Source organism: Zingiber officinale, chromosome 2B (assembly GCF_018446385.1).
Source record: "Zingiber officinale cultivar Zhangliang chromosome 2B, Zo_v1.1, whole genome shotgun sequence".
Taxonomy (NCBI): Eukaryota; Viridiplantae; Streptophyta; class Magnoliopsida; order Zingiberales; family Zingiberaceae; genus Zingiber; species Zingiber officinale.
This window is the reverse complement of record NC_055989.1, coordinates 124,373,134-124,396,993: the sequence shown is the minus strand read 5'-3', so window position 1 is coordinate 124,396,993 and position 23,860 is coordinate 124,373,134. Positions and strand designations below refer to the sequence as shown.

Here is a 23,860-nt window from a genome sequence, read left to right as displayed (position 1 = left end):
AAAATTTAAAATTTCTGTTATTATTTTTATAAAAAGTGTTGCAATTTTACTAATTGTAAAAATTATGTTTAACTTGTTAGTTTAGTAATTTTTCTTTAAAATTATTTTTTATGTCTATTTTAACCCTAACTTGAACTTGGGTTGATGCACATCAAAAAGGGGGAGATTGTTGAACCCCATGGTAGTTTTGATGTGATCAACCAAGTTGATTAGGTCCTGTGTTGTATTTGATCCCTGTGTCTGAGTGTGCAGGAGCTTAGGAGCACAGGAAGTCGAGCGGAAGACGCAGCTAACGAGAAGGACGGAACAGGAAGGGAGCCGACGGGCTCGGTGCGTCCGAAGGACGAGAGAGCTGCGGAAGAGTACTCCGGTGGGTGTGAAGAGCGTGCGCGACGTTCGAGGGACGTTAAGCCGGGACGGAAGGCTGCTCGAGGAAGGCCGGGAATTGGATTCGGGTGAGCCCTATTCCGGTTGGCCGCAATCACCCAAAAGAACGGAGCGAAGGAAGCTGAAGAAACTAAGCTGGAAGCTTGGAGGCGCCCTGGAAGGCGCCCTTGAAGGCGCCTTCAAGCCTGTTGAAGGCGCCTTCAACAGGTCAGTTTTGACCGTTTGCGTGCGGATAAAGTTTTATCCGCTGACCGAGCTGGAGGCGCCTTGAACCTTGTTAGAGGCGCCTTGGACCCTCAGGATAGACTTTCCAGGAGCTATAAAAAGGCCCCTGGAGCTAGGAATTCCAGAACAACTCAAGCAATCAATCTGTAAGCAATTCCTAGCAACTAAGTGAGCGTTCTAAGTGTAAAAAGGCTTCTCTGCCTACAGTAAAGGAGATTCTGATAGTAGAGCTTTTTCATCGCCCTGGATTAACAACCTCCTTGGTTGTAACCAGGTTAAATTCTGTTTCTGTTTCTTTTTCTGTCTCTTTAATTTAGTTGTTATTTTATTGCTGATTTTAATTCTGAGTTGAAATCCGAGGAGGGTATAGTTTGTTTTTGTTTTCAGCAATTCACCCCCTCTTGCCGGTCTCCGCTGCACCAACAATCGTTCGATCGACCGATCCTTGGGTTCGGTCAATCGATCAGCCTGACTTCCTTCTTTCCTTCTGCTTGATCTGATCTGCGCTCAGTACCACATCATCAAGGTTCAATCGATCGATCTGCTGGTTTGGTCGACCGATCAGGCTTTGATCGATCTTTGTTTTGTCCTGCTCTTATATGATCTCTGGTCTGATTCGATCTGGTTTGGTCGACTGATCCCCTGATTTGGTCGACTGATCAGGCCGGTTCCTACAAAACAGAGTTAAACAATATATATCCCTGTAAAATAAAGATTAGCACAGTTATATGATGCATGAATAGTATTTGACAGTAATACTTGTTGGTGTGGTTAGCAATAATGGTCTAACTCAGGTTTTGATGAATGACAAAGTAAGTTAAGTTAGGTTTGTTGTGATCTAATGATCTAACTGAGTGTGCAGGAGAAGTCCAGATAGGTCGACGGACCGACCGGATATCTGGCAAAAAATCCAGCTAGGTCGACGAGCTGATCAGATAGCTGATATGAAGTCCAGATAGGTCAACTGGTCGACCGGATATCTGCACGAAGTCCAGCTAGGCCAATGGCCCGACCGGATAGCTGGTATGAAGTCCAGACAAGTCGACGGGCTGACCGGATGTTTGGCAAAAGGTAAGTAAAGGTAAGTCACTGAAGGGGAGTGACTTGGTGAGGTGCGTTCCCCGTTTGAGGGAACTATAAGTGTCGATCCAACTTAGATCTATTTTGGAAATCTATGTTAATATCGTGACTAGATTCTGGTCTTGAGGAGATAGAATCTAATTATTACTCTATTTATATATATATATATTTGTGCTAACTTTTATTTTGTAGGGTAGTATAATATTTATTGCCTCGGACTAATCTTTTTCTTGTAGGAAAAAACTTTTACTAGAAAAAAGGGACCCGGGCACTCGGAAGGGATCCGGGTGCCCGGAGCTAGTCCGGGCACCCGGAAGGGATCCGAGCGCCCGGAGCTAGTCCGGGCACCCGGAATGCAAAAGTTTATCTTGTCGCAACGTGGAACTCGCTGATTGGCTGGGCCGACGTCACACTCCAGGTGCCAGGAAGGGATCCGTGTGTTCGGAGGTTCCTATATAAGGAGGCTTCCACCTGGAGCAAAGTACAACAACTTCCTTCTACGATTGCTCTGTTGCACACTATTCTTGTGACGCTGCAAAGCTCCTCTGACAACCTGCGACTACCTTTTAATTTTCTTGTTGTCAGTAATTCATTTTTATAGTTCTTGTACTAATCCTGTAATTCTTTTTATGAACTATTAGTGGATTACCCAATGAAAGCACTCAACGAGTGCGAGCCTTGGAGTAAGAGTCGACAAAGGCTCCGAACAAAGTAAAAAACTTGGTGTGTTAGCATTGTTCTTATTTATCTGTTTCCGTTGCTTACTCAATTCAATTTACGATTTTCTGAAGATCGCTATTCAACCCCCCCCCCTCTAGCGAACTTTACGATCCAACAAGTGATATTAGAGCAGGTACCGCTCTGATTTGGTGCTACTACCAATCAGACAAAGGGGGTGAAAGTTTTTTTCTCTCTTTTCTCATTTTTCGGTTTTAAGTTTTTCGAAATAATCCAAATTGGTATCATTACCTCTTTGGAAGTTTTTTTTCGTAGCAATTCAAATTGAACTAGTGCAACACCAATTCAGTCTTAAATTTTTACTTTTTCTCCCACACTGCTAAATCCAAGACCAAGTCTTGAGATCCTCTTCTTTGTTTTTTGTGTGCAAGAATTATGGCCCAAATTGAGGGATTCAGCACCGTCTGTCCTCCTCTGTTCAACGATGATGACTTCCCGTACTGGAAGAAGCAAATGGAGGCATATCTAAAGACCAACTTCTACCAGTGGTTCAGCGTCACCAGAGGCTACAAGGCTCCAGTCGACAACTCCGGAAATCCAATGGACCCAGAACATTGGAATCTAGATATGAAGAAGAAAGACCAGATGGACTTCAAAGCCCTCAACACACTACAATGCGAGCTAACGAAGGAACAGCTGAACCGAGTGGGCTCACACAAAAATGCGAAGGAACTGTGGGACAAGCTCATTGAACTTCATGAAGGAACCAGCGACACTAAGGTAACTAAACGATATCTTTATTTAAATAAGTTATTTAATATAAAAATACAGGAAGGAGAATCGGCAAGTCAACTCCGCGCGAGGATAAAGGACATCCTCAATAGGCTTCATACCATCGGCCGCCAAATAGAGAACCGCGATCTAATAAGGTATGCCTTAAACACATTTCCTCAAAATGCATTGTGGGCATCCATCATGGATGCCAACAAAATTTCAAAAAATCTTTCAAAATTAAAGTTAGATGAACTATTTTGTAAACTTGAGTTACACGAACAAATTAACGCCAGAACTGAGAAAGGTGTTGCTCTTTTTGTAGGTTCCTCCAAGGAAAAGTCAAGAACCAAGCCTGAATCTGAAGGTGAGTCTGATCAAGACTCAAAAGATGAAGAAAATGTAGTGCCCGAAAATTCTCAAACTTGCATTAGAATTATTCCGTGATTTTTCTGGAATTTTTAGATATTTTTCCGGAATTTTCCGAGTAGCGGAAGTAGCAAAAATAATTAGAAGAATAAAAAGGCTTAAGCGGGAATCGAACCCGGGACCTCTCGGGTCCGCTAAACCTTTAGTTAGCCTTAATAACCGGTGAACCCAGCAGGGCCGTGCTGAAAGAGAAGGGAAACATTTATATTTATATTTGAGTTGGGTCTAGTTACCCACTTAATATAAATTAAAAACTTAAGTAGGTTTTGGTTTATTTTTGGTTCGGCAGCCCTCTCCTCACAAAACCTCACGCCACTTTTCTCCAAGCCCTCACCGACGCCAACCTCTCTTCCTCCTCTTTCTCTCGGCGCACCAAGGCTAGGCCCCCAAAGACATCTTCCGGCAGCGGCTCCGACACCAGGACGCTCCCCTTCGCGAGAGGAACGTGTTGGCGCAAGAAAACTATCGAAAGGATCGTCTTCTCCGGAAACCTAGCGACTAGAACCGTAAGGAAACTAGCGTACGAGGTAAGAAACCCCTCACCTGCAGTATAATAGCTTCCGTTTGAGTTTTTATGCTTTAGTGAGGATGTATGCAGATTTTTATTGATATCTAGGGTGTGTCTAACTCTCTTCGCAGATTAGGGATTTAGTTGAGCACCTCTAGATGGGCCGGGCACGTTTTCCCTCTTCAGATAGGAGGTTATACGTTGTCGGGTGCCTAGAGGTGGTCTCCCTAATAGGGAGAAGAGTTAGAGCATCCTAGGTGTTCGATTAAAGGTCTAGCTCAGTAATAGACAGTTTAATTAACTTATTAAATGCACTAGAAACATTTAAAACAACAAATTAGTTTTGTTTCAACTTATGTAGGACTACAGTCCAATGGGTGGGCTCCCACAGTAGCCTCTAGGTTCAGACAACCTAGTTCTAGGCTCAGATAACCTAGATTCAGCAAAATAAGTATATAGCATTCAGTATTTTACTTTCAGCAGTGGCACTGTACTGGATTAGATATCCACTGGGCTGGACTCCCATAGTCGTCCCTAGGTTTAGCTAACCTAGTAAACCCTACTAGATTCGGAACTTACAATCCCGGGTTTAGATAGGGATGCGCGCACAGCAAGTACAGTTGCCAGGGCCCCTCAGCAGAATGTTTAGTATTTTTCACTTATTATATGTATAGCTTTTCAAACTTACGATCAGTTATGTGAGTTCATCTTAGTTTCAGTACCAGCTCAGTTAGTTTAGTACAGATCATGATCAGCGTAGTTCAGTTCCATGATTTGTATTCAGTTTCAGTTTTTATGCTCAGCTCTATTGTTGCAAGTATGATTGCCATGCTCAGTTTCTGTTCATATGAATAAATGCCATGTCATGCCATGATCAGCACCTACTTTCCAACAGCATGTTTTTAAAACATATCTGCATCGTATGCATGATTTTGTGAGGTAGATGGTTTCTTACTAAGCTTTTAGCTTATAGATACTACTTTTCTTATACTGCAGATAAAGGTAAAGGAAAAGTGGACCAGTAGCGGAGGCTGGAGGGCAATGCTATCAGGATGTGTGTGGGCAGGAGTTGGAACAAAGACCCTTGGGATCTAAACAATTTTACTTCAGTATTAGCACTTAGCGTTTTCAGTTTTATTATTCAGTTTTTGATTTGTTGAGTGTTATGAAATAGTAAATCATGCACTATGTAGTATGCCAGGTTTAGAATATTAGTGAGTTTATATTAGTATGATTTGCATTGGTTTAGAGTTGTTGCATGTGGTTTTGGCACGTCAAAGTGTCGAAATCAGCATCTCTGATTTCGTAATCAGGAAATCAGACGCTGGATCGGTCTGCCAACCGATCCAGCAGTGTGCCAGGCTTCTGGATCGGTCAGCCGACCGATCCAGACAGATACAGTATGCTACTGTATCCTCCTGGATCGGTCAGCCGACCGATCCAGCACGATACAGTAGCGTTCCAGGGGTTTCGGGTGCTTGGATCGGTCGGCCGACCGATCGAGCCACACCTGGATCGGGCTGCCGACCGATCCAGCCACACATGGATCGGTCTGCCCGATCGATCCAGTTGGGAACCGAATGCCCCATAGCTTCGATCGATCTGCGGATCGATCGGCAGGTCTGTAGTTAGTTGGGAAGTTTAGTTTTCTAGTCCCTAGCCCAGTTGGGATGTTCAGTTTCCCCTCCTTAGCATATGTACACCAGCAAAGAAGGTCTTTAGACCTTTCTTAGCAGTTGGATCCGTCATTAGTAGACTAAAATTTTAATTAGCCCAGCTTTCCGCACAGTATAGTTTAGCATAATTGTAGCGACCGACCTTACAGCCAGTACCCAGAAGATGGGTCGTTACAAAAAACCTGGTGAACTTGGTAAGAAAAATGTTCACCAGGAGAAAGAAGAACTTCAGCAAAAATGACCTGCAGAAGATCAGCTCCACTACCGAACTAAAGAATGTGACCTGCTTCAAATGCAACAAGAAAGGTCACTATAAGAATGAGTGCCCAAAGCTAAAGAATGACAAAACCAAGACAATCAAAAGAAGGCACTCAAAGCAACATGAAATGACTCATCTTCAGAGGAATCAGAAGTCGAAGAGTAGAAGCACCGAAGCTACCTTGCGCTGATGGCCCGCGAATCAAAATTGAAGGACGAATCGGAAGACGGGTTCGAACCCGAATTGAGCCACGAGTTCGTACTCGTTTCTGAAGGTTCCGATGAGGTATACTTTAATTTAAGCAAAAAGTTTTTAAAGTCATTTCATGCTTAAATAGAAAATTAACTGAACAAGAAAATCAAAATAAGATGCTCCTTGAGGAAAATCAATGTCTCAAGGAACAAATTGAAAAATCTAATCCAAATCAAGTCGTAAAACTTAAGGAGGAAAATTCAACACTAAAAATTGAAATTAACAAACTTAAAGGGTTGTTAGAAAATTTTACAACTATATCAAAAAATTTGGATCTAATATTAAATAATCAAAAAGCAGTATACAATAAATCTGGGCTTAGATACAAGTCCAGTTCAACAAATAAATCATTTATGTCACTTGTAACTCAAAAAAAAAACACAAACTAAATCTTGTATTCCAAAAGCATGTCTAACCATGCAAGTAGGATTGAACAAATACTACATACCTAAAAATAAAATATATCATGTAAAATCAAATAACTAACCAAAACATAAAACTAAATCAACTAAACCAAAATCAAATAATAGAAATAACTACAAGACCAAATCAAACTCAAACTATCATCAAGTTCATTACAATTATAAAAGTAATCGACACAAACCCAAAACTAAAATTTAATCCAGATCAATAATTCAGGGGAGACTCCAAACTAGTTGGCACCTCCAAAAATAACCTATCCGGCAGGGTAATTAGGATTAGCTTAAAAAGGGACAAAAGTTTAACTTGACCTATGGTACTAGTGAAGTTTTGGATGATAGTAGGTTAGGAAAGCTCTGTTTATGCATGCCTAGGAAGATATGGCTTTGACCTGGTGCATTTGACTTAGTGGAACTAACTGAACCTACCCCTTATGGATCCAATCAGTTAGACCAATGTTTTGTACTAAGTTCAATGGATAGGACTATTTGGAAAACCTCGAAGGCATGGTTACTCTAATGATGTCCAGGTGACTCACCATAGCCCAAAAGTTTATCCAAAAAATATATATTTGTTGAGCCTAAAGCTAAACCTAAATCTAACAAAAAGTTAAACCAAACCCTGAAATTTAACTTTACTCATCTTACACAAATTATAGGATCCCCTAATTGAAAACATAGAAAGGATGAGATAACTAAGGATTAAAATTCAAATTCAAATTAAATTAACTTTAAAATTAAATCAAATAAAAATTCAAATTAAATCAAATTAAAATTTAAATTAAATTAACTTTAAAATTAAATCAAATTCAAATTAAATTAACTTTAAAATTAAATTAAAAATAAACTTAAAAATTAAAAATTAAATTAAAAATTAAACTTAAATTACAATTAAAAATTAACTTAACTAAAACTTAACTTTAATTAAAACTTAAATTAAAATTAAAAATTAACTTAACTAAAAATTAACTCAAAAGTTAAATTAAAATTAAAATTAAAACTAAATTTAAAATAAATTAAAATTAAAACTAAATCAAATTAAGACTAAATTTAAAATAAGTTAATAAAATTAAAACTAAATCAAAATTCAAATTCAAATTCAAATTCAAATTCAAATTAACTTAAATTTTAACTTCTAAATTAAATTAACTTAAATCAACTTAAATTAATATTAAAATTTAATATTAAACCAGGGGCGGGCACCCCTGGTATTCAACTCTAGGCGCTCAGAACACGCTATAGGCGCTCCGCCTCGCCACCCTGCTCCAGGCGCCCCGACCCTGTCCAGGTGCCCGGATCGCCCTATGTAAGGGGCGGTAGGGGTGCCCCCAATAGCTGCACCTTCCCCTTCTCTTTTGCAAAGGCCTTCACCAGACTTTAACGCAAAAGAAATCAAATTTTAAATTTTCTTTTCTCCCTCTGGTTATTACACCACAGCAGAACAATCGAGGTCGTCAATTCTATTATCCTTATTAACAATGCCTTGGTAAATTTTCGTTCCTTTCTTAAATTTTATTTATTTATTGTTTTAGTATTTTATGCTTAGTCTAGTTTTCTTTGATAAATTAGGAAGCATTCTAGACTTGGTGTTGGGCCTTTGATTGATCTATTAATGCTTGATCTTTCTTATTCAATGATGAGTTTATTTGTGGTTTGGATCTACTATGTAAACATGATCTTGATGTCAAAAACTCGACATTCGTATTCCATGAGAATTTTGGGATGAACTAAAAGGAGAACCCAATCCACCGACCTATAGAAAACTGAGATGTGGAGAGTCAGCTACAAAAGTAGATCGATATGTCACGAGGAGCAATGGATTGTCATTGATCTTAATGGATCAATCCCAATTTATTGTCACATAGTAGGAGAAGGGTTATTTGGGGTTCATGAGATCTCTTGACAGGACCTCTTTAGGGAAGCGATCCCTAATTTCAACTGCTCTGAAAGTAGGAGATGAGTTGATATTGATACACCGATGTAGTTCCAAAAGTTTATATCGAATACATAAGATAGTCTATCTATATATACCAATATTGAGAATAGAAAACCAAACATAGATAAGTGTTACTAACATAGTGGTGAAACCAAAGTCCTAAAATTGCCTTTACCAATTGATTTCGCTCGATTCATTCTGCCTTTTCTACTATTTTCTTTATCAAGCTTTCTCTCTCTCTTTTCTCTTCACCCTAGTCTTTTGATTTTATCATTCTTGACACACTACGCCAGTGATTGGTTTAGATAATTAAATTTGGTTAGTAAGCTAATATTCAATCACCAATCCTAGTGAGTTCGATATCTTTATTACTTAACAACATTTTCATGAACTTGTGAATTTATCTACATTATTAGGCAACATGAAGTCCTTACTGAATGTTAGCTAACGAGAAGTCCTAACTGAAGGTTAGGCAATAGGAATTCCTAATTAGAGATTAGGATATGGAAAGCCCTAGCGAGGCTAGACGGTGGAAGATCTAGTTAGGAACTAGGCAATGAAAGTCTTAGCAGGGCTATGCAGTAGAAGACTTATATGGGAACTAGGCAACGGAAGTCTTGGCAAGGCTAGGCGGTGGAAGACCTAGTTGGGAATTAGGCAATAAAAGTCTTAAGAGGGCTAGGTAAGGGAAAAGTCTAACTGGGTCAAAGGTTTATCGGATACTTGGTGAAGAAGCCCTGGCAGGTCAAAATTGACCAGATGCTAGGCAACGAGAAGTTCCAATAGGTCACAGATATCTGGATATTGGGAAATGAAAGTCCTTGTAGATTGAGATCAATTGGGTATTAGGCAATACGTGATTTATGTCTTGAAAATGCTAAAATTAGGGTTAGCAATAGATTGATGGGATTCACAAATCGATTGGCAAATCCTAAACTTGAAGTTTAGGTTTTGCTACTCAGGTCGATTGGTTTAATAGATTGAGCAATGCTAATTGATTGGCAAGGATCGCCAATCGATTGGGAGCTAGTTTCACTAAGTACAATAAGTGATGGAATCGATTAGAGTAACTAATTCAGCATGGGCTAATCGACTGAGGCAAACAATTAGCATTGTTTTCTCCATGAACAGAAATGTTCTGAATTGATTGGGGCAATTGATTGAAAAGTTTTTGTGAAGAGCACTAAAGGTGCTTGAATCAATTGAGCAATTAATTCGACAAGGGCTAATCAATTAGAAGCTCTCCGTGAGAGAACAGAAAGCTTTAGAATTGATTGGATTAATCAATTAGAAGCTGCCAATCAATTAGTATGACCCACCAGTTTATTGGTAGGTCAAAAAAAGAATTGTTTTACAGGTTTAAATGGTTAGATCCTACATGGAAATCGATTGACATTAAGGCCAATCGATTTGGAGACGTTTTTTAGCTTGAAGGCAACCCTAGAAAAAGGGGGTTTCGTTGAGTTTCTTCGAAGCTGATTCTTAAGGTTTTGACGATAAGTGTTGCTGCACTTTCCAAACATCAAGAGGCTAACCAAAGTAAAAAAATAAGAGCAAGCAAAGCAAGGTTCATTGTTATAAAGTCATTTTCAATTTCATATGTAATCTTGTTTGTATTTCTTGTTGTATTCTCATGTTTGAGTTTGTATGAGGTTTCTGCACCTCCAGGAAGGAAGTTTTTATAGTGAAGTTGTGAGAAAGAGCCAGACCCTTGGATTAGTCACCTCAAAGAGATGGATATCAAGTAAAACCTAAGTGTTAGCATTGTGGAGTATTCACTTTAAATTTCCATTGTAACATCAAGTTCAAAGAAGAAAACAAAGATATTCACCCCCTCTAGCTCATACATGTCCTAATAAGACCTCCTTTCTTTAAGACAATATTTTCTCACCCAAGTGCTTACGATTTATTATCAATCGTCTCCCAGATACAACGACCTACATCTCAAAATAGGAGTACTCTAAATTATAATTCCTAATAAACTTTCGAAGCCTTGAAACTCTTAAGAAGGAGAAAGCTCGAGAGGATATTTTATAACTAAAATTAAGTGATTTGAGTGGAAGAAATAAGATTTCTTTTATAGGGATAAAGGGTTACGCCTAATTGGTGAAAGATTTCTTTCTAAAGGTAAAAAGCTATAGGGGTGTTTTTAATCAATACAACTGGTATATTTATTAATTTGATTAATTATTCAATTAATATGACTACTCATATTATCAATTAATCAATTAATGTTAGCTCCACCCCTAGCGACTTGACGATCGACTATAAGCTGACTCTGTACTTTACTTCTCTTCACATAACCTAGGGACAGACTGTGAGAGGCGTCTGGAATGAGTGTAATCACCTTTTACTACCATTAATCAATTAATGCTACCGCATATTAATATCTAATTAATTAATTCATCTTAATTTGTAAATAAATTTTAAAAATTAAGAAATCAAAATTGATTTCTTAATCAACCTTTTCTATCCTTAATGGTTCCACGCATGTGGATTCAAATTCATACATACTCAAGTTAGCATTCATGTAATCTCATCCATGAACCTAGCTCTTCCTACAATGATTAGTATGCACAACGGAATATAAAAACAAATATTAACAAGAGAAAACAAACCTAACACGTTGATTTAACATGGTTCAAAGATAAAGCTCATACTCCACGGCTGCCCGTAAGGTGGACGATCTCGATCCATTGGTGGATGACTCCCCAGAAAATCTTCAGCTAGCTTGAGTAGCTCCTTGTGGGTGGAGAAACCTCGCCACAAACTCGTACAATCTCTTGAACACTTAAGAAGACCTTGGAGACTCTAATAGGGGTTAACCACCTCTATTTTCGTCAACAATGGCCAAGCACCCCAAGCTCTCTTTAATAGAGCTCGAGAGGAAACATTTAGTTGTGTTTCCTGCCACCAGTCGACTGGTCCTAAGTGAAATTCAACCGTTATAAGCCAACGGTCGGCTACCAGTAGACTGATGAAAATACCAGTTGACTGCTATAATAATGCTACAGTAATGCTACAGTACACACTAGAATTTTACCTTGAGTACAATCTCTCATGCACTCGTCCTTGCCCGCACAACCTACACCTAGCCTTCTAGCCTCCTTTATCAGCCTTGCGTCCCTCGGATGCCTCCCCATCCTTCACGCCTTGCCTTCTGGAGCTTCCATTAGCCTTGTCATCATTGTTGGGTCTTCACTGCCAAGAGCCACGCTCTGGGATTTCATCATTTACCAAGTCATACTTGGACTTACATTGCGAAGACTACATACTTATACTTATACCGTCAAGACTCATCCTTGGACTTTCCTCCTTTGCCAATATCACCCTTGAACTTTTCTTATTGTACATATATCCTGCACACTCACAATGCATATCAAATTTAATAATAAACCTAACTTAAATCTTTGCCCAAATATCAAAATCTAAGGTTCCCAGATTGCTCCAACACAATTTTCATTAGATATTAATTTTTCATGTACTCAAAAAATTAGTTTATGATGGTCTACTCATAAAATAACCATGTTATCGCTATTCAATTTATTGGTTATGAAAACCAATATTCCAGCCATCATTGCATATATATAGCCGCTTGAGTTAAGAAATTTTTATTTCACAAAACTTCATAAATAAGAAATACTTATTCCATGAAATTGCTCGAGCTAAGAAATTCCTCCAAGTGATCTCTTGAAGCATAGTCTCGACATCGATATGAGTGATTCTCTTCTCCCATTCTAAATCTCTTAAAACCAAATGCAATTTAAGCATCTCCTCTCCTCTCCACGCTCAATCGTTCTCTTTTCTCTCGATGAGTTATGAGGCATGAAAGATTTAATAGTCCTTGAGTGCAACTATTTTATAGAGAAGGGCATTACATTTTAGGGTCCCTAAACCCTAATCTTCATTATAAGTAAGATCCTCAAGATCAAGAGGCCTAAGTGATCTTTATGAAATCATGTCTTTATTTTAGATGAGCTTTTATCAATCCATAATATCATCCTACCTTCGAAGTTATAACTATGATCAGAAATATCGTCGTTATAGGTGTTTGTTCCGTTGTTATATAAATATTTTTTTCGTTGTTATTACCTAAACTCAATTCACTTTAAAGATGAAATGTATATAGTTTCTATAAATATATTAATGAATGCTAATAAAAATTAAAACATAATACATTAAAAATAAAAATAAATATATATTAAAATGGCATCCATTAATTCATGATGATTATATGTAGATCATTAAACTTGTAAAATGCATATCCATTATATAAAAAAAATATTAATTTCTCTAAAGTCTTTATATGCAAAATGTTTATATTCTCAGAAGTTTCAAAAAGTCTATTTCTATTCGAACCTCCAATACCTATAATAAATATATAAAAAATGAATATTACAATAAGATGTTTAAAATAATAAAGAAATTTTGATATACAAAATATTAAACCTACAATTTAAAAACAAAAGATGAATCATAAATATTAAACAACATTTAGCATAAACATTTCTGGACTAAATTCAATTTATTGGAACAACTTATTTGTACTTCAATCAAGTGCATTTCTATATAATGCAACTCTAAATTATCCTTGGCTTTTCTCCATGATGATACCAAATCTATAATTTTGATGTATTCCATAAATCCCTAGACCCAAAAAGTACATTAACACATTTAACGGCATTAAATTTCATTTGTTGTGCCTTTTTTCTCAAAATCATAGTCCAAAAAATTTTCAATTCCTTATCCATATACTTCACCAAGTCGGTCATTCATAAGATTCATCCATTTTTTATCAAGTGTCATTATATAACTGTCAAAAAGATGGACAAAATTAACTACAAAATAATTTTGGACCTACAACTTTATCATGAATGGAAAAAACAGAAGATATTTTAAAATATTAGAGGCCTCACTTGTATAAAAATAAATATACTAGTAGATTACATATAGAATTTACTTTTTAATCAACCATTAGCATGTGTTATTATATGTTGGTTTCAAAGTAGTGGTTGCGTCACTTAACTATCTTTTGCAGGGCATATAGCATACTCATTATCTTTGGTGGTTGATGACGTATTCTCATTCCAATTAGGGGTGCAACTAATTGAATCGAGTTGAATATGTTAAAATATTTAAGGCCCGAATTCAGCTCGAAATAGGTATATTCGAATTTGAGTTCGATTCAAAGATCGAAAATTTTAAAATTTTATGTTCGAGTTCGGTTCGAGTTAGGGCTCGAGTTCGAGTTCGGCTCAAAAGATTCGAATATGTTTACGAACTATTCAAATTATTGTTCGAAAATAGGTACTCAAAAGATTCGAAATTTATTTATTTAATATATATTTAACTTATATTAATAAAATATTAAGACTCGCGAGCGGCTCGTGAACTATCAACAATATAATTTGGGCTTGAGTTCGATTCGAAAAAAAAATTCAAACATATTCGAGTTCGGCTCGAATTCAATAAATTCGAATACGAATCGAATATTTTTCTAACCGGCTTGAAAAACTCGCAAGTCTACTCGATTTGATTGCAACCCTAATCCCAATTATGTACGTTTTCATTGTAAAAGACTTGATTATGTACGTTTTCATTGTAAAAGACTTGATTACATGGTTACGATATCTTAATAACTTAAAAATGCAATTAGCAAATCTACTTTTCACCAGCTATTTAGCACGGTTGGTCTGGGAAACTTACCTGTTGCTGTGAGAGAGAGCAGCAGTGAGGTAAAAGAGAATTATTCAACCAACTAAATCAAAATTAGGATCTAATAATTATTAGAATAAATTAATTAAATAATTTTCTTTATTACTTTACCAATTGATGTAATCTATCTATATATATATATATATATATATTAATTAAGAAATTTAGTTTATTATGTCTTCTCCCTCGTCTAGTTAACTTAACATGATACCATAGTCATGTCTGTTTCTCCATAAACCTAAATGGCACTGTAAAAATAATAGGAATTCTCTGATCCGTAAATTATGGATAAGGGGATGATATATATATATATATATATATATATATATATATATATATATATATATATATATATATATATATATATATATATATATATATATATATATATATTAATTAAGAAATTTAGTTTATTATGTCTTCTCTCGTCTAGTTAACTTAACATGATACTATAATCATGTCTGTTTCTCCATAAACCTAAATGACACTGTAAAAATAGTAGGGATCCTCTGGTCCGTAAATTATGAATAAGGGGATGGTCCACTGATGAGGACCTTTGATTTGGATGAATATCATCTTTAAATAAGTGGGGTTCATCCAAATCAAAGATCCTCTCTGGTCCGTAAATTATGGATAAGGGGATGGTCCACTGATGAGGACCTTTGATTTGGATGAATATCATCTTTAAATAAATAAGGTTCATCCAAATCAAAGATCCTTATATAATGGATTATCTCTTGATCCATAATTTACCGACGAGAGAATCTACTCTCTTGTAGAAAATGCCTCCCAATCTGATAGGATCCTTAAAGATGCGGTTGATCTGGAGGATGGTGTTATTCATCTTCTCCGATCCACTGTTGGTCACACTTTTCTTCCCTCTTTGTTTTCCATTTTCTGCAAGCCCCCTTTCCTTTCTCTCTTCCTCTCTCTTTTCTTTTCTAATTTATTTATATTTTTATTTCCTTAAAAAAAAATCTTTGTTTCTCCCGCTTCTTTTTCTTTCTTTTCCAAAAAAAAAAAAAAAAAAAAAAAACCCTCACCTTTGTAATCCCAACTATCCTTTTTCTCCGCTAGCCGCCCTCCTTCCCATATCTGTATTTCTTTTTTATTTTATTTATGATGTCAGATAATCAATAACATTATGGCCAAAGATAAAATTTAGAACGATATCAAATCTATCACATCATTGGGTGTATTGGAAATTAATATTCTAAAAGATTTGATTAGTCATATACTCGGAGAAAATATTAAATTTATCTCAAAATCGAATATATTGATATTCAATATCCTAGACGACTTGATTCAAATTTTATTGGTAGTCCTGCAGCTTCAAGAAAACCAACTATTTCACGTGTCTATCCTAAAGTTTTTTCGTCTATGTCAACTCATGGTAAACTCCCAGAATTTTCATCTACTAAATGGTATATTGACACTGGAGCAACTTATCATGTCACATCATATTATAATATCCTTATAGACATAATGTCGTATTATGGCTCAAATATGGTTCAAGTAGGCAATGGTTCAGGTTTACAAATTATTAATCTTGGAAACACATATTCATTTATCTAATCTTGTTGATAAATTCATGCTTACCCTAGAACTTGTGGAGGGAAGCTATACTATCAACAAACCATATTCTCAACAAAATCTCTCACAAGAAAAACGATAAAACACCATATGAACTATGGAAAGGTCGCGAGCCATTGTACAAATACCTAAAGGTATAGGGGTGCTTAGCAAAGGTCGAAGTACCTAAGTCAAAGCAAGTAAAGATCGGACCTAAAACGGTCGATGCGATATTTGTCGGATATGTCCATAACAGTAGTGCATATCGATTCATAGTTCACAGGTCAGACATTCCTGAATTCATGTGGGAACAACCAAAGAATCTCGGAATGCGATATTCTTTGAAAATATATTCCCAAATAAGAAGGGAAACGTTCAAAGTGATAACAACGGAAGTTCTAACGAAAATGACGTTTCTGAACTTAGTTGTCGTAAAAGGACTATTGACAATCAAAGTGAAGAGCCACGTCGGAACAAACGAGCTAGAGTTGAGAAACCGCTCGGGCCAGACTTCATGACTTTTATGTTGGAAATGAACCCAAGAACATTAAGCGAAGCTCTCTCTAGTCCCGACGCTCCAATGTGGAAAGAAGCCTTCAATAGTGAAATCGAGTTCATCATGAATAACTATACTTGGGAACTAGTAGACCTTCCTTCTAGTACCAAACCATTAGGTTGTAAATGGATACTAAAATGCAAGTATAAAACTGATGGATCAATTGACAAGTATAAGGTCAGACTTGTAGTCAAAGGGTACAAGCAAAAGGAAGACCTTGACTACTTTGATACCTACTCACCGGTGACAAGGATTATATCCATACGAGTACTGATAGCCATCGCAGCACTGTATGACCTTGAAATACACCAAATGGATGTTAAGACTGCATTCTTAAATTGTGAGTTGGAAGAAGAAGTCTATATGGAGCAACCCGAGGGGTTCGTAGCTCCAGGAAAAGAGGAAAAGGTGTGTCGACTTGTTAAGTCGTTGTACGGACTTAAACAAGCGCCTAAACAATGACACGAAAAATTTGATAAAATAATACTGTCAAACGAATTCAAAATAAATGAATGTGACAAATGCATTTATGTCAAAAACACACCTGAAGGTCATGTAATGATCTATCTATACGTATACGACATGCTGATAATGGGCAGTAATCATGAGGTAATCATGAGTACAAAAAAAATGTTGACCAAGAATTTTGATATGAAAGACATAGGTCTAGCAGATGTTATATTGGGAATTAAAATTCTCAGGACATCCGATGGGATAGTTTTGACACAATCCCATTATGTAGAGTCAGTATTGAAAAGGTTAAATGCGAACGATCTCTCTACAGTGAGAACACATATGGATCTAAGTCAACACTTAGCGAAAAACCATGATGAGCCCATATCGTAATTGGAATATTCTTGGATAATAGGTAGCTTGATGTATCTCACAAACTGCATACATCTGGATATTTCCTGTACGGTCAACAAGCTGAGTCATTTTACGAGTAATCCAGACGACACCCATTGGAAAACATTGATGCGAGTTCTTAGATATTTGAAATATACTATGAACTATGGATTACATTATGGAAAGTATCCCGCTGTCTTAGAGGGATATTGTGATGCTAATTGGATATCAGATACAAAAGATTTCAAATCCACTAGTGGGTATATATTCACAATCGGTGGAGGAGCAGTATCTTCGAAATCCACAAAGCAGACATGCAAAGCTCGGTCAACTATGAAATCCGAGTTTATAGAATTAGACAAAGTAGTTGAAGAAGTTGAATGGCTGCGGAATTTCTTGAAAGATATTCCGAGCTGGACGAAACTTGTTCCCGCCGTACTTATACACTGTGATAGTCAATCAACGATTGGAAGGGCACAGAGTAATATGTATAATAGTAAGTCTCGACATATACGTCGTAGACACAATACCATTAGGCAGTTGATCTCGAACGGAGTGATTGCAATCAACTATGTCAAGTCCAAAGATAATTTGGCAAATCCTCTTATGAAGGGGCTAAGTCGAGATCAAGTATACTGCTCATCAAGAGGAATGAGATTAAAAATCTACAACTAAAAATGACTGTAGCGGTGACCCAACCTTGTTGACTGGAGATCCCAAGATCTTGGTTCAATGGGACAACAAAGTTACAGAAGTTGTGTTACAGCACACGAGATATATTATCATTATCTTTATCCCAATCCTAGGATGAACTTGTGTTGTCCTACCAGATGTAGTGAGGATAACCTTATGCTTTTAATGACTTTTATACCTTTGTAAGGTGGAGTATGGTAGGATACTCTTGATAGAAGTGTCACCTATGTGAGTGTGAAAACTGGCCTTTTCAATGAAATACTCATGAATCCAAGATGGTATTCATGGCCAAAACGAAATCAACCATGAGAACCCAAAGTAAGTGAGATAAATATTTGTGTAAGTGTTATTATCTTAGTATACACAAACAGCTGAGCAGTTCAAGACATCACGTTCACTGCGCAGCCTAGTATGCTCGATAGTATTCCACTACAGAAGGTTCAAAGCCACAAGCTACCTCTCCCGATGCATTGACTTATCGATTGAACTCTCCTTAGGTGATAACATGCATGCATTATTTTTCATTTATGTGAGGGATTGTTAGAAATTATAAATGGAAAAATAATCAAAAAAGTTTAAATATCTTTTGGATGATTAAAGCGTGTATCTAATGAAGAGGTAATATGCCTCTTAGGAAAGGATGTGATCTACATCATCCATTTTGAAATAGATGGATGAGATCTAATTGAACCAAGAGGTTCTTATACCCTTTTATATGTATAAATAAAGTCCCTCACATATTCATTCATTCATTCACTCACTTCTTTCCAAGCAAAGCAAACATTGCATTCTTGCATTGGAGAGAGTTCAAGAAACTTCCTCGGTTCGAAGGTCTTGCGATTTGCAGTGCTGCTATCGCAAGATAAAAGTCATTGTATCTTGGGAGACGATTGTCGTATTCCATGAGCATCGTGTGCGGGGCAAATTCGTCCTAAAGAGATAAAGTCTAACTCTAGCCTCGACTTAGCCAAAAACGGTGCTATATCATCATTCTGCCTGTACTCAGTTTGCATCAGCAATAAAAGATCCAAAAACATTTACAATGCAGGATGTTAAATTATCATCTAAGTATTCATAGTTCTAGATACGACGTATTTATAAATATTTTTTTCTAAATAAAATGCACAACCATAAATATTTTCCGATCTACCTTCGTCAATTTTTTTTTTTTCTGATATTGGCACAAGCTATAATAAAACTACATGCCTAATTTTCTCTAATTCTACGCCGCGAGATATCTTAATGAACCTATATAAACGTAGCATTGGTAGTTTGGTACGCTATCCGATTGATTCTCTGCTAAAACCCTACTCTCGATTCGGCTGCGGAGGTACGATGTGTCGGGGATGGCAAGAAAAAGGGCTCGGCCTTCGTGATCGGCTGCGCTGGAGAAATTCCTCCATGAGAGGATCGAGGTCGGTGGCGGTAAGGTTGTCACCCTAGGAGACGCCGGAACAGTCACTAGGAACAAGAGCAGGCTCATGGTCACCACGGAGGTAGTTGCTTCTACTTCTACTTAAAAAAAAAAAATTTAATCCGTCGATTTCCCTCTATAATTTGCCACTTTAATTTCCATATTGCGGAGAATCTGTCTTCTCGATTTCGATGTTAAAAGTTCACCTAGGTTGCATTGGTGAATTACCCTCTTCGTGTGTGTTGGTTTGGTATCATTTGTGAAGGAAATGGTTTGTTTCCATATTTTATTAATGAAAATCGATGTTTTTGCGAGTGAATTATGGAGCTGCACAATATGCAATAGTATCTGATCGGTCTTTCATAGGAGCATAATGCTATTCCATGGCTAGGTTTGATTTTGCTGTTATTTGGAATATGGAATTTATTGTACATAGGCGAACTAGCATTCTCATGGATTGCTACCTACCAAGGTTTGTGGGTGACAAACAATGGTGTGGAAACCGGTTTGTCCTGTAGTTCTTTTTTGTTTTCCTTCGTGAATGATTTGAAGTAGCTCTTTGGTGTAGGATTACTCTTTAGTACCTCTACTTATTGCAAAATTTAAATTTCTATGCATGAAGATGGTGATCTCTGAAATTGAAATGTGACTTCTAATTTTGCATCTTAAAGAGAAGTACCTGTTTTTGAGTTTGTTTCTTTCTCTGAGAGAGATGGCATGGTCCACAATGACCCTGCTCTTTTAAAAATATGAAAATACAACTTATCCAAAAGGCTTATGCTAGTTGTACAACTCATCTATCAAAAAATGTTTACAGAAGAAGACCTTTAGTCTGACTTGTTCCTGAATATAGATAGTTCAGCATGCGTGTGTTGTTGCCCAAGCTAACCCACACAGTTGTATCCATATTCACTTGTGGCAAAAAGTGATATGCTATGCCTCTCCATGCCCGTCCCAAGGCATTTGGAAGAGGTAAATCACGATGACCCACCGACTTTCTTTAGATTAGAGAGATTTTATTCTCCAAGGATTATTCTCCTGATAATTCGATCTCTATTCTTTTGTAATAATCTAGCACCCGAGTACCAAGCGGGACATGTAAGAGATTGTTTGTATACATTTTTATGCTCCTTTTACTTTTGGACGTGTGACTAAAGTTGGGGAGAACAACCCATTTATTCGTCTCGTTTTGAAAATCCACAATCCCTCATGATTTCATCTAAATTCGTTGTCTTCCACGCATTAGAAAAAATGTCTTCTTTGTAGACTAATCTTGCTAGTGCAATCCATAATGTCTTCTGATTTCGTCTAAAGTTTGCCGTGACAATACATAAGAATTTTGTGTTTTTAAGTTTTGAACTTGAGCAACTATCCGCATAGGGGGAGTAAAGGAGAACATCTTTCCTTCTTTGGCTTAATGAAATTAGAGTAGTCATATTCAATTCTATAGCTGAGCAATTTCAACTTCTTCAATGTAATTGTAGATGCAGAAGTATGACAACATTGAGCAAACAGTCTTCCTTCAGTTTGTGGTGGTCTACATTAGAAATAGAGGAGCTCTTCTTCATCCTTTGCTCTACCAATGATGGCACCAATGAAGAGGCGTCGTCCCTTGACAAACGATGTTGGTGGAATGCAGCTGTCGATAAAGAGGCCTTCAATTCTAAGGCAAAGCAAAAGGACGCAACTAAACCCCTCAAGGTGAAACTGCTGACTTGAGGGCGAACCATTGCGCATTCGGTAAAGAGGCCTTTCATTGTTTTGCTACTCTTTTTTATGACTTCAAAAGTTGTTGACGATTGGAATGCCCCAGTTAGGTTTTTATTGTTTCGGGCAAATCATTACAATCTTACATTGGAAGTTAAGGTGTCTCAAATCATGATGTTTCGTGCTCTGTTCAATTGTCTGTTTAGGTTGTATCACAAGTAAATGCAGAGTTATTCCAATATAAAGCACGAATAGATATTTTAGATCACTACACAAATAAATTTATTTAATCAAACAGAGCACATCATAAAATTAGTAGATAGATTGCTGGAAGATCCTCTGTTTGTTTTTTATGCTCCTCAAAATTCAAAAAATAATGAAATTTAAAATAATTTCCTTATGTCAGTTTTTTTGGGGGCACATAAACTGAACCGTACAGCTGGTTCACCAGCTATCTACGAAGGCTCAGTTCGCAGCGCACGTGAGCGCCACGCCTCTCCGGATTCCGTTCTTATCCTCTCTCGCGGGCCCCACCCCCTGCCTTCGCCCCCTTCTCTTATTAATATCCTCCGCGTGGATAACGCCCGGCGACCAGCTTGAGGCCACTCTCTCTCTCTCGATCGACATCGATGGGCCTACTCGACAAGCTTTGGGACGACACCCTCGCCGGCCCCCGCCCCGATTCCGGCCTCAGCCGCCTCCGCAAGCCGCCCTCCTTCTGCTTCTCCTCCTCCTCTTCCTCCTCCCCCGGCGTCGTTTCACCCGTAGGTGAGCAAAGAATTACTTAACCTTTAATTTCCTTCCTCTAGTAAATTATAACCAGATCTAGATATTTCCACTTATATATCCTGACGCTTCAGGGGCGGCGACGCCTACCGCAGCCGCGGCGGCGGCGGCTGCGGTAAGAGCGGGCAACGGCGGGGAGGGCATAAGTGTAATTACCGGCCCACAGACGGGGGAGGAGACGAGAGTGACGCGGAGCATTATGATAAAGAGGCCTCCCGGGTGGTCGTCGCCTGGGAGCGGCACTCCGCCGTCGTCTCCTGCGAGCTCCACCCCTCCCCCCTCTCCCTTCGCCGGTACACATACGAATACTACACGAACTGATTAAAAATTTTAGCAAATACTGACGAAAGTCTCGCCGATTAACAGGAGCCGGAGGCGCGCAGCGGTTCAGGAGGAAGTCAATGTCGGACTCGATGGAGAGGAGGAGATCGCCATCGGAGCTGCCGGTGGCTGATTCCAGTTCTTCTTCCACTTATCCTCCCTTCGATGTGTAATAAATAAATAAAATAAAATAAAATAAAAATATAGATAGTGGATCTTGATCTCCTCCTAGAATCTGCAGTAGTGTGCGTAGCTGGTGATCGTGTGTGTGTGTGTGTGTGGATGTAGAAGAGGTTGACGTCGTCTGTAATATTGTTTTTTTTGGTGTATCATGATATGACCTTGTTTGTGTGCTATGTGCCAAGATCAGATATAGTTAAAGTTAATGACAATCACAAATGACTTTCCAGTAAAATTACTCTCTAAAAGATTTTTATTTATTTATTGAGGAGCAGAAGGTAATCGACCAATTCGTCCAGTTAGAATCCTTCTACATGGCGGCTAGCCGCCGGTTGGTCAGTTTGTCCTCTTGGTAGGGTAATGAGGAATTAAATATTAATTATCTCAGTCAATTAATTAATAAGATAACTCAGGGTTAGGGTTGAGTAGAAATTTGGTAAAATCAAATTAATCTAAAAGAATTGACTGAATTTAAAATTTTAATTCAGTTTTTATTTTTTAAAATTTAGTTTGAATTTTTGGTTAATTTGATTCCGATTTTAAAATTTATAATTTGATAAAATCAAATATTAATTTGATTATTTTTATTTAAAAAGTAATTAATTAAATAAAATTTCAATTTAATTAATTTGATTTTAAATTTTTAATTAATTCAGTTAATTCAATTAAAAATCAAAGTAATCAATATTTAATCAGTTTGATTTTTTAAAAAATTACCATTTTGATTGATTAAAAAATTTTGATTTATTCCATTGTTGATTTATTTGGCTCGGTATGTTAAGTTTTAATTTTAATCGTGCTCAATCCAGCTAATTAAAGTTTTGTTATGGTAAATTAAAATTAATTTATATAATTAAATTAATTGAGATTTTTTTTTCTAATTTAGGTATTTAATTTTTTAAATCTAAAATGATCAAAATTTTCTATTAGTTATTAGGGTTAATTTTGAAAACACATATGAGTTCTTAGATTTAATATCACGAGTGGTTCGAATATTGTAGACATAGAATATGTCTGATGAGAAATTCGAAGCCCTTCGTAATATAGAAATCGAGAGAAGAAAAATAGGGCTTGGTTTATTATGTGCATCAATAGAATAAAAATTAAATAATAAGATATTTATGTAATTATGTTAAATACCTCAAATAAGAAAAATACTAATCTATCCTTCAATAGCTAATAAATAGAAAAATCTAATAATAATAATAATAATATTATTATTATTATTATTATTATTATTACAACAAACTAAAGCGTAAAACGTAATATGCCTTGATAAATATATCAACAATATATAGATTAGAAGGAACGAATTACAATGTGATGGTACCAAGCTAAAGATAATAATGAGTAATATAACAATCAATTTCAATATATTTCGCCCGTTTATGAAAAATAAAATTGCCCACAATTTGAATATCAATTTAATTATCACAATAAAACAGAGTAA

The 23,860-nt window shown here is 36.9% G+C and overlaps 1 protein-coding gene and 1 long non-coding RNA gene across 2 annotated transcripts; both read left to right on the top strand.

Moving 5' to 3' along the window:
* The first annotated feature begins 19,290 nt into the window (after positions 1–19,290).
* On the top strand, positions 19,291–21,310 carry LOC122047021. The gene is made up of 2 exons (XR_006130460.1): positions 19,291–19,498; positions 20,901–21,310. It is a non-coding gene; the product is annotated as an uncharacterized LOC122047021 (long non-coding RNA).
* Positions 21,311–21,697: 387 nt separating this feature from the next.
* On the top strand, positions 21,698–22,586 carry LOC122047020 (dormancy-associated protein homolog 3-like). The gene is made up of 3 exons (XM_042608033.1): positions 21,698–21,891; positions 21,984–22,202; positions 22,276–22,586. The coding sequence occupies exons 1-3, from the start codon at positions 21,753–21,755 to the stop codon at positions 22,401–22,403; spliced, it is 486 nt and encodes a 161-aa protein (XP_042463967.1). The 5' UTR covers positions 21,698–21,752; the 3' UTR covers positions 22,404–22,586.
* Positions 22,587–23,860: the final 1,274 nt, after the last annotated feature.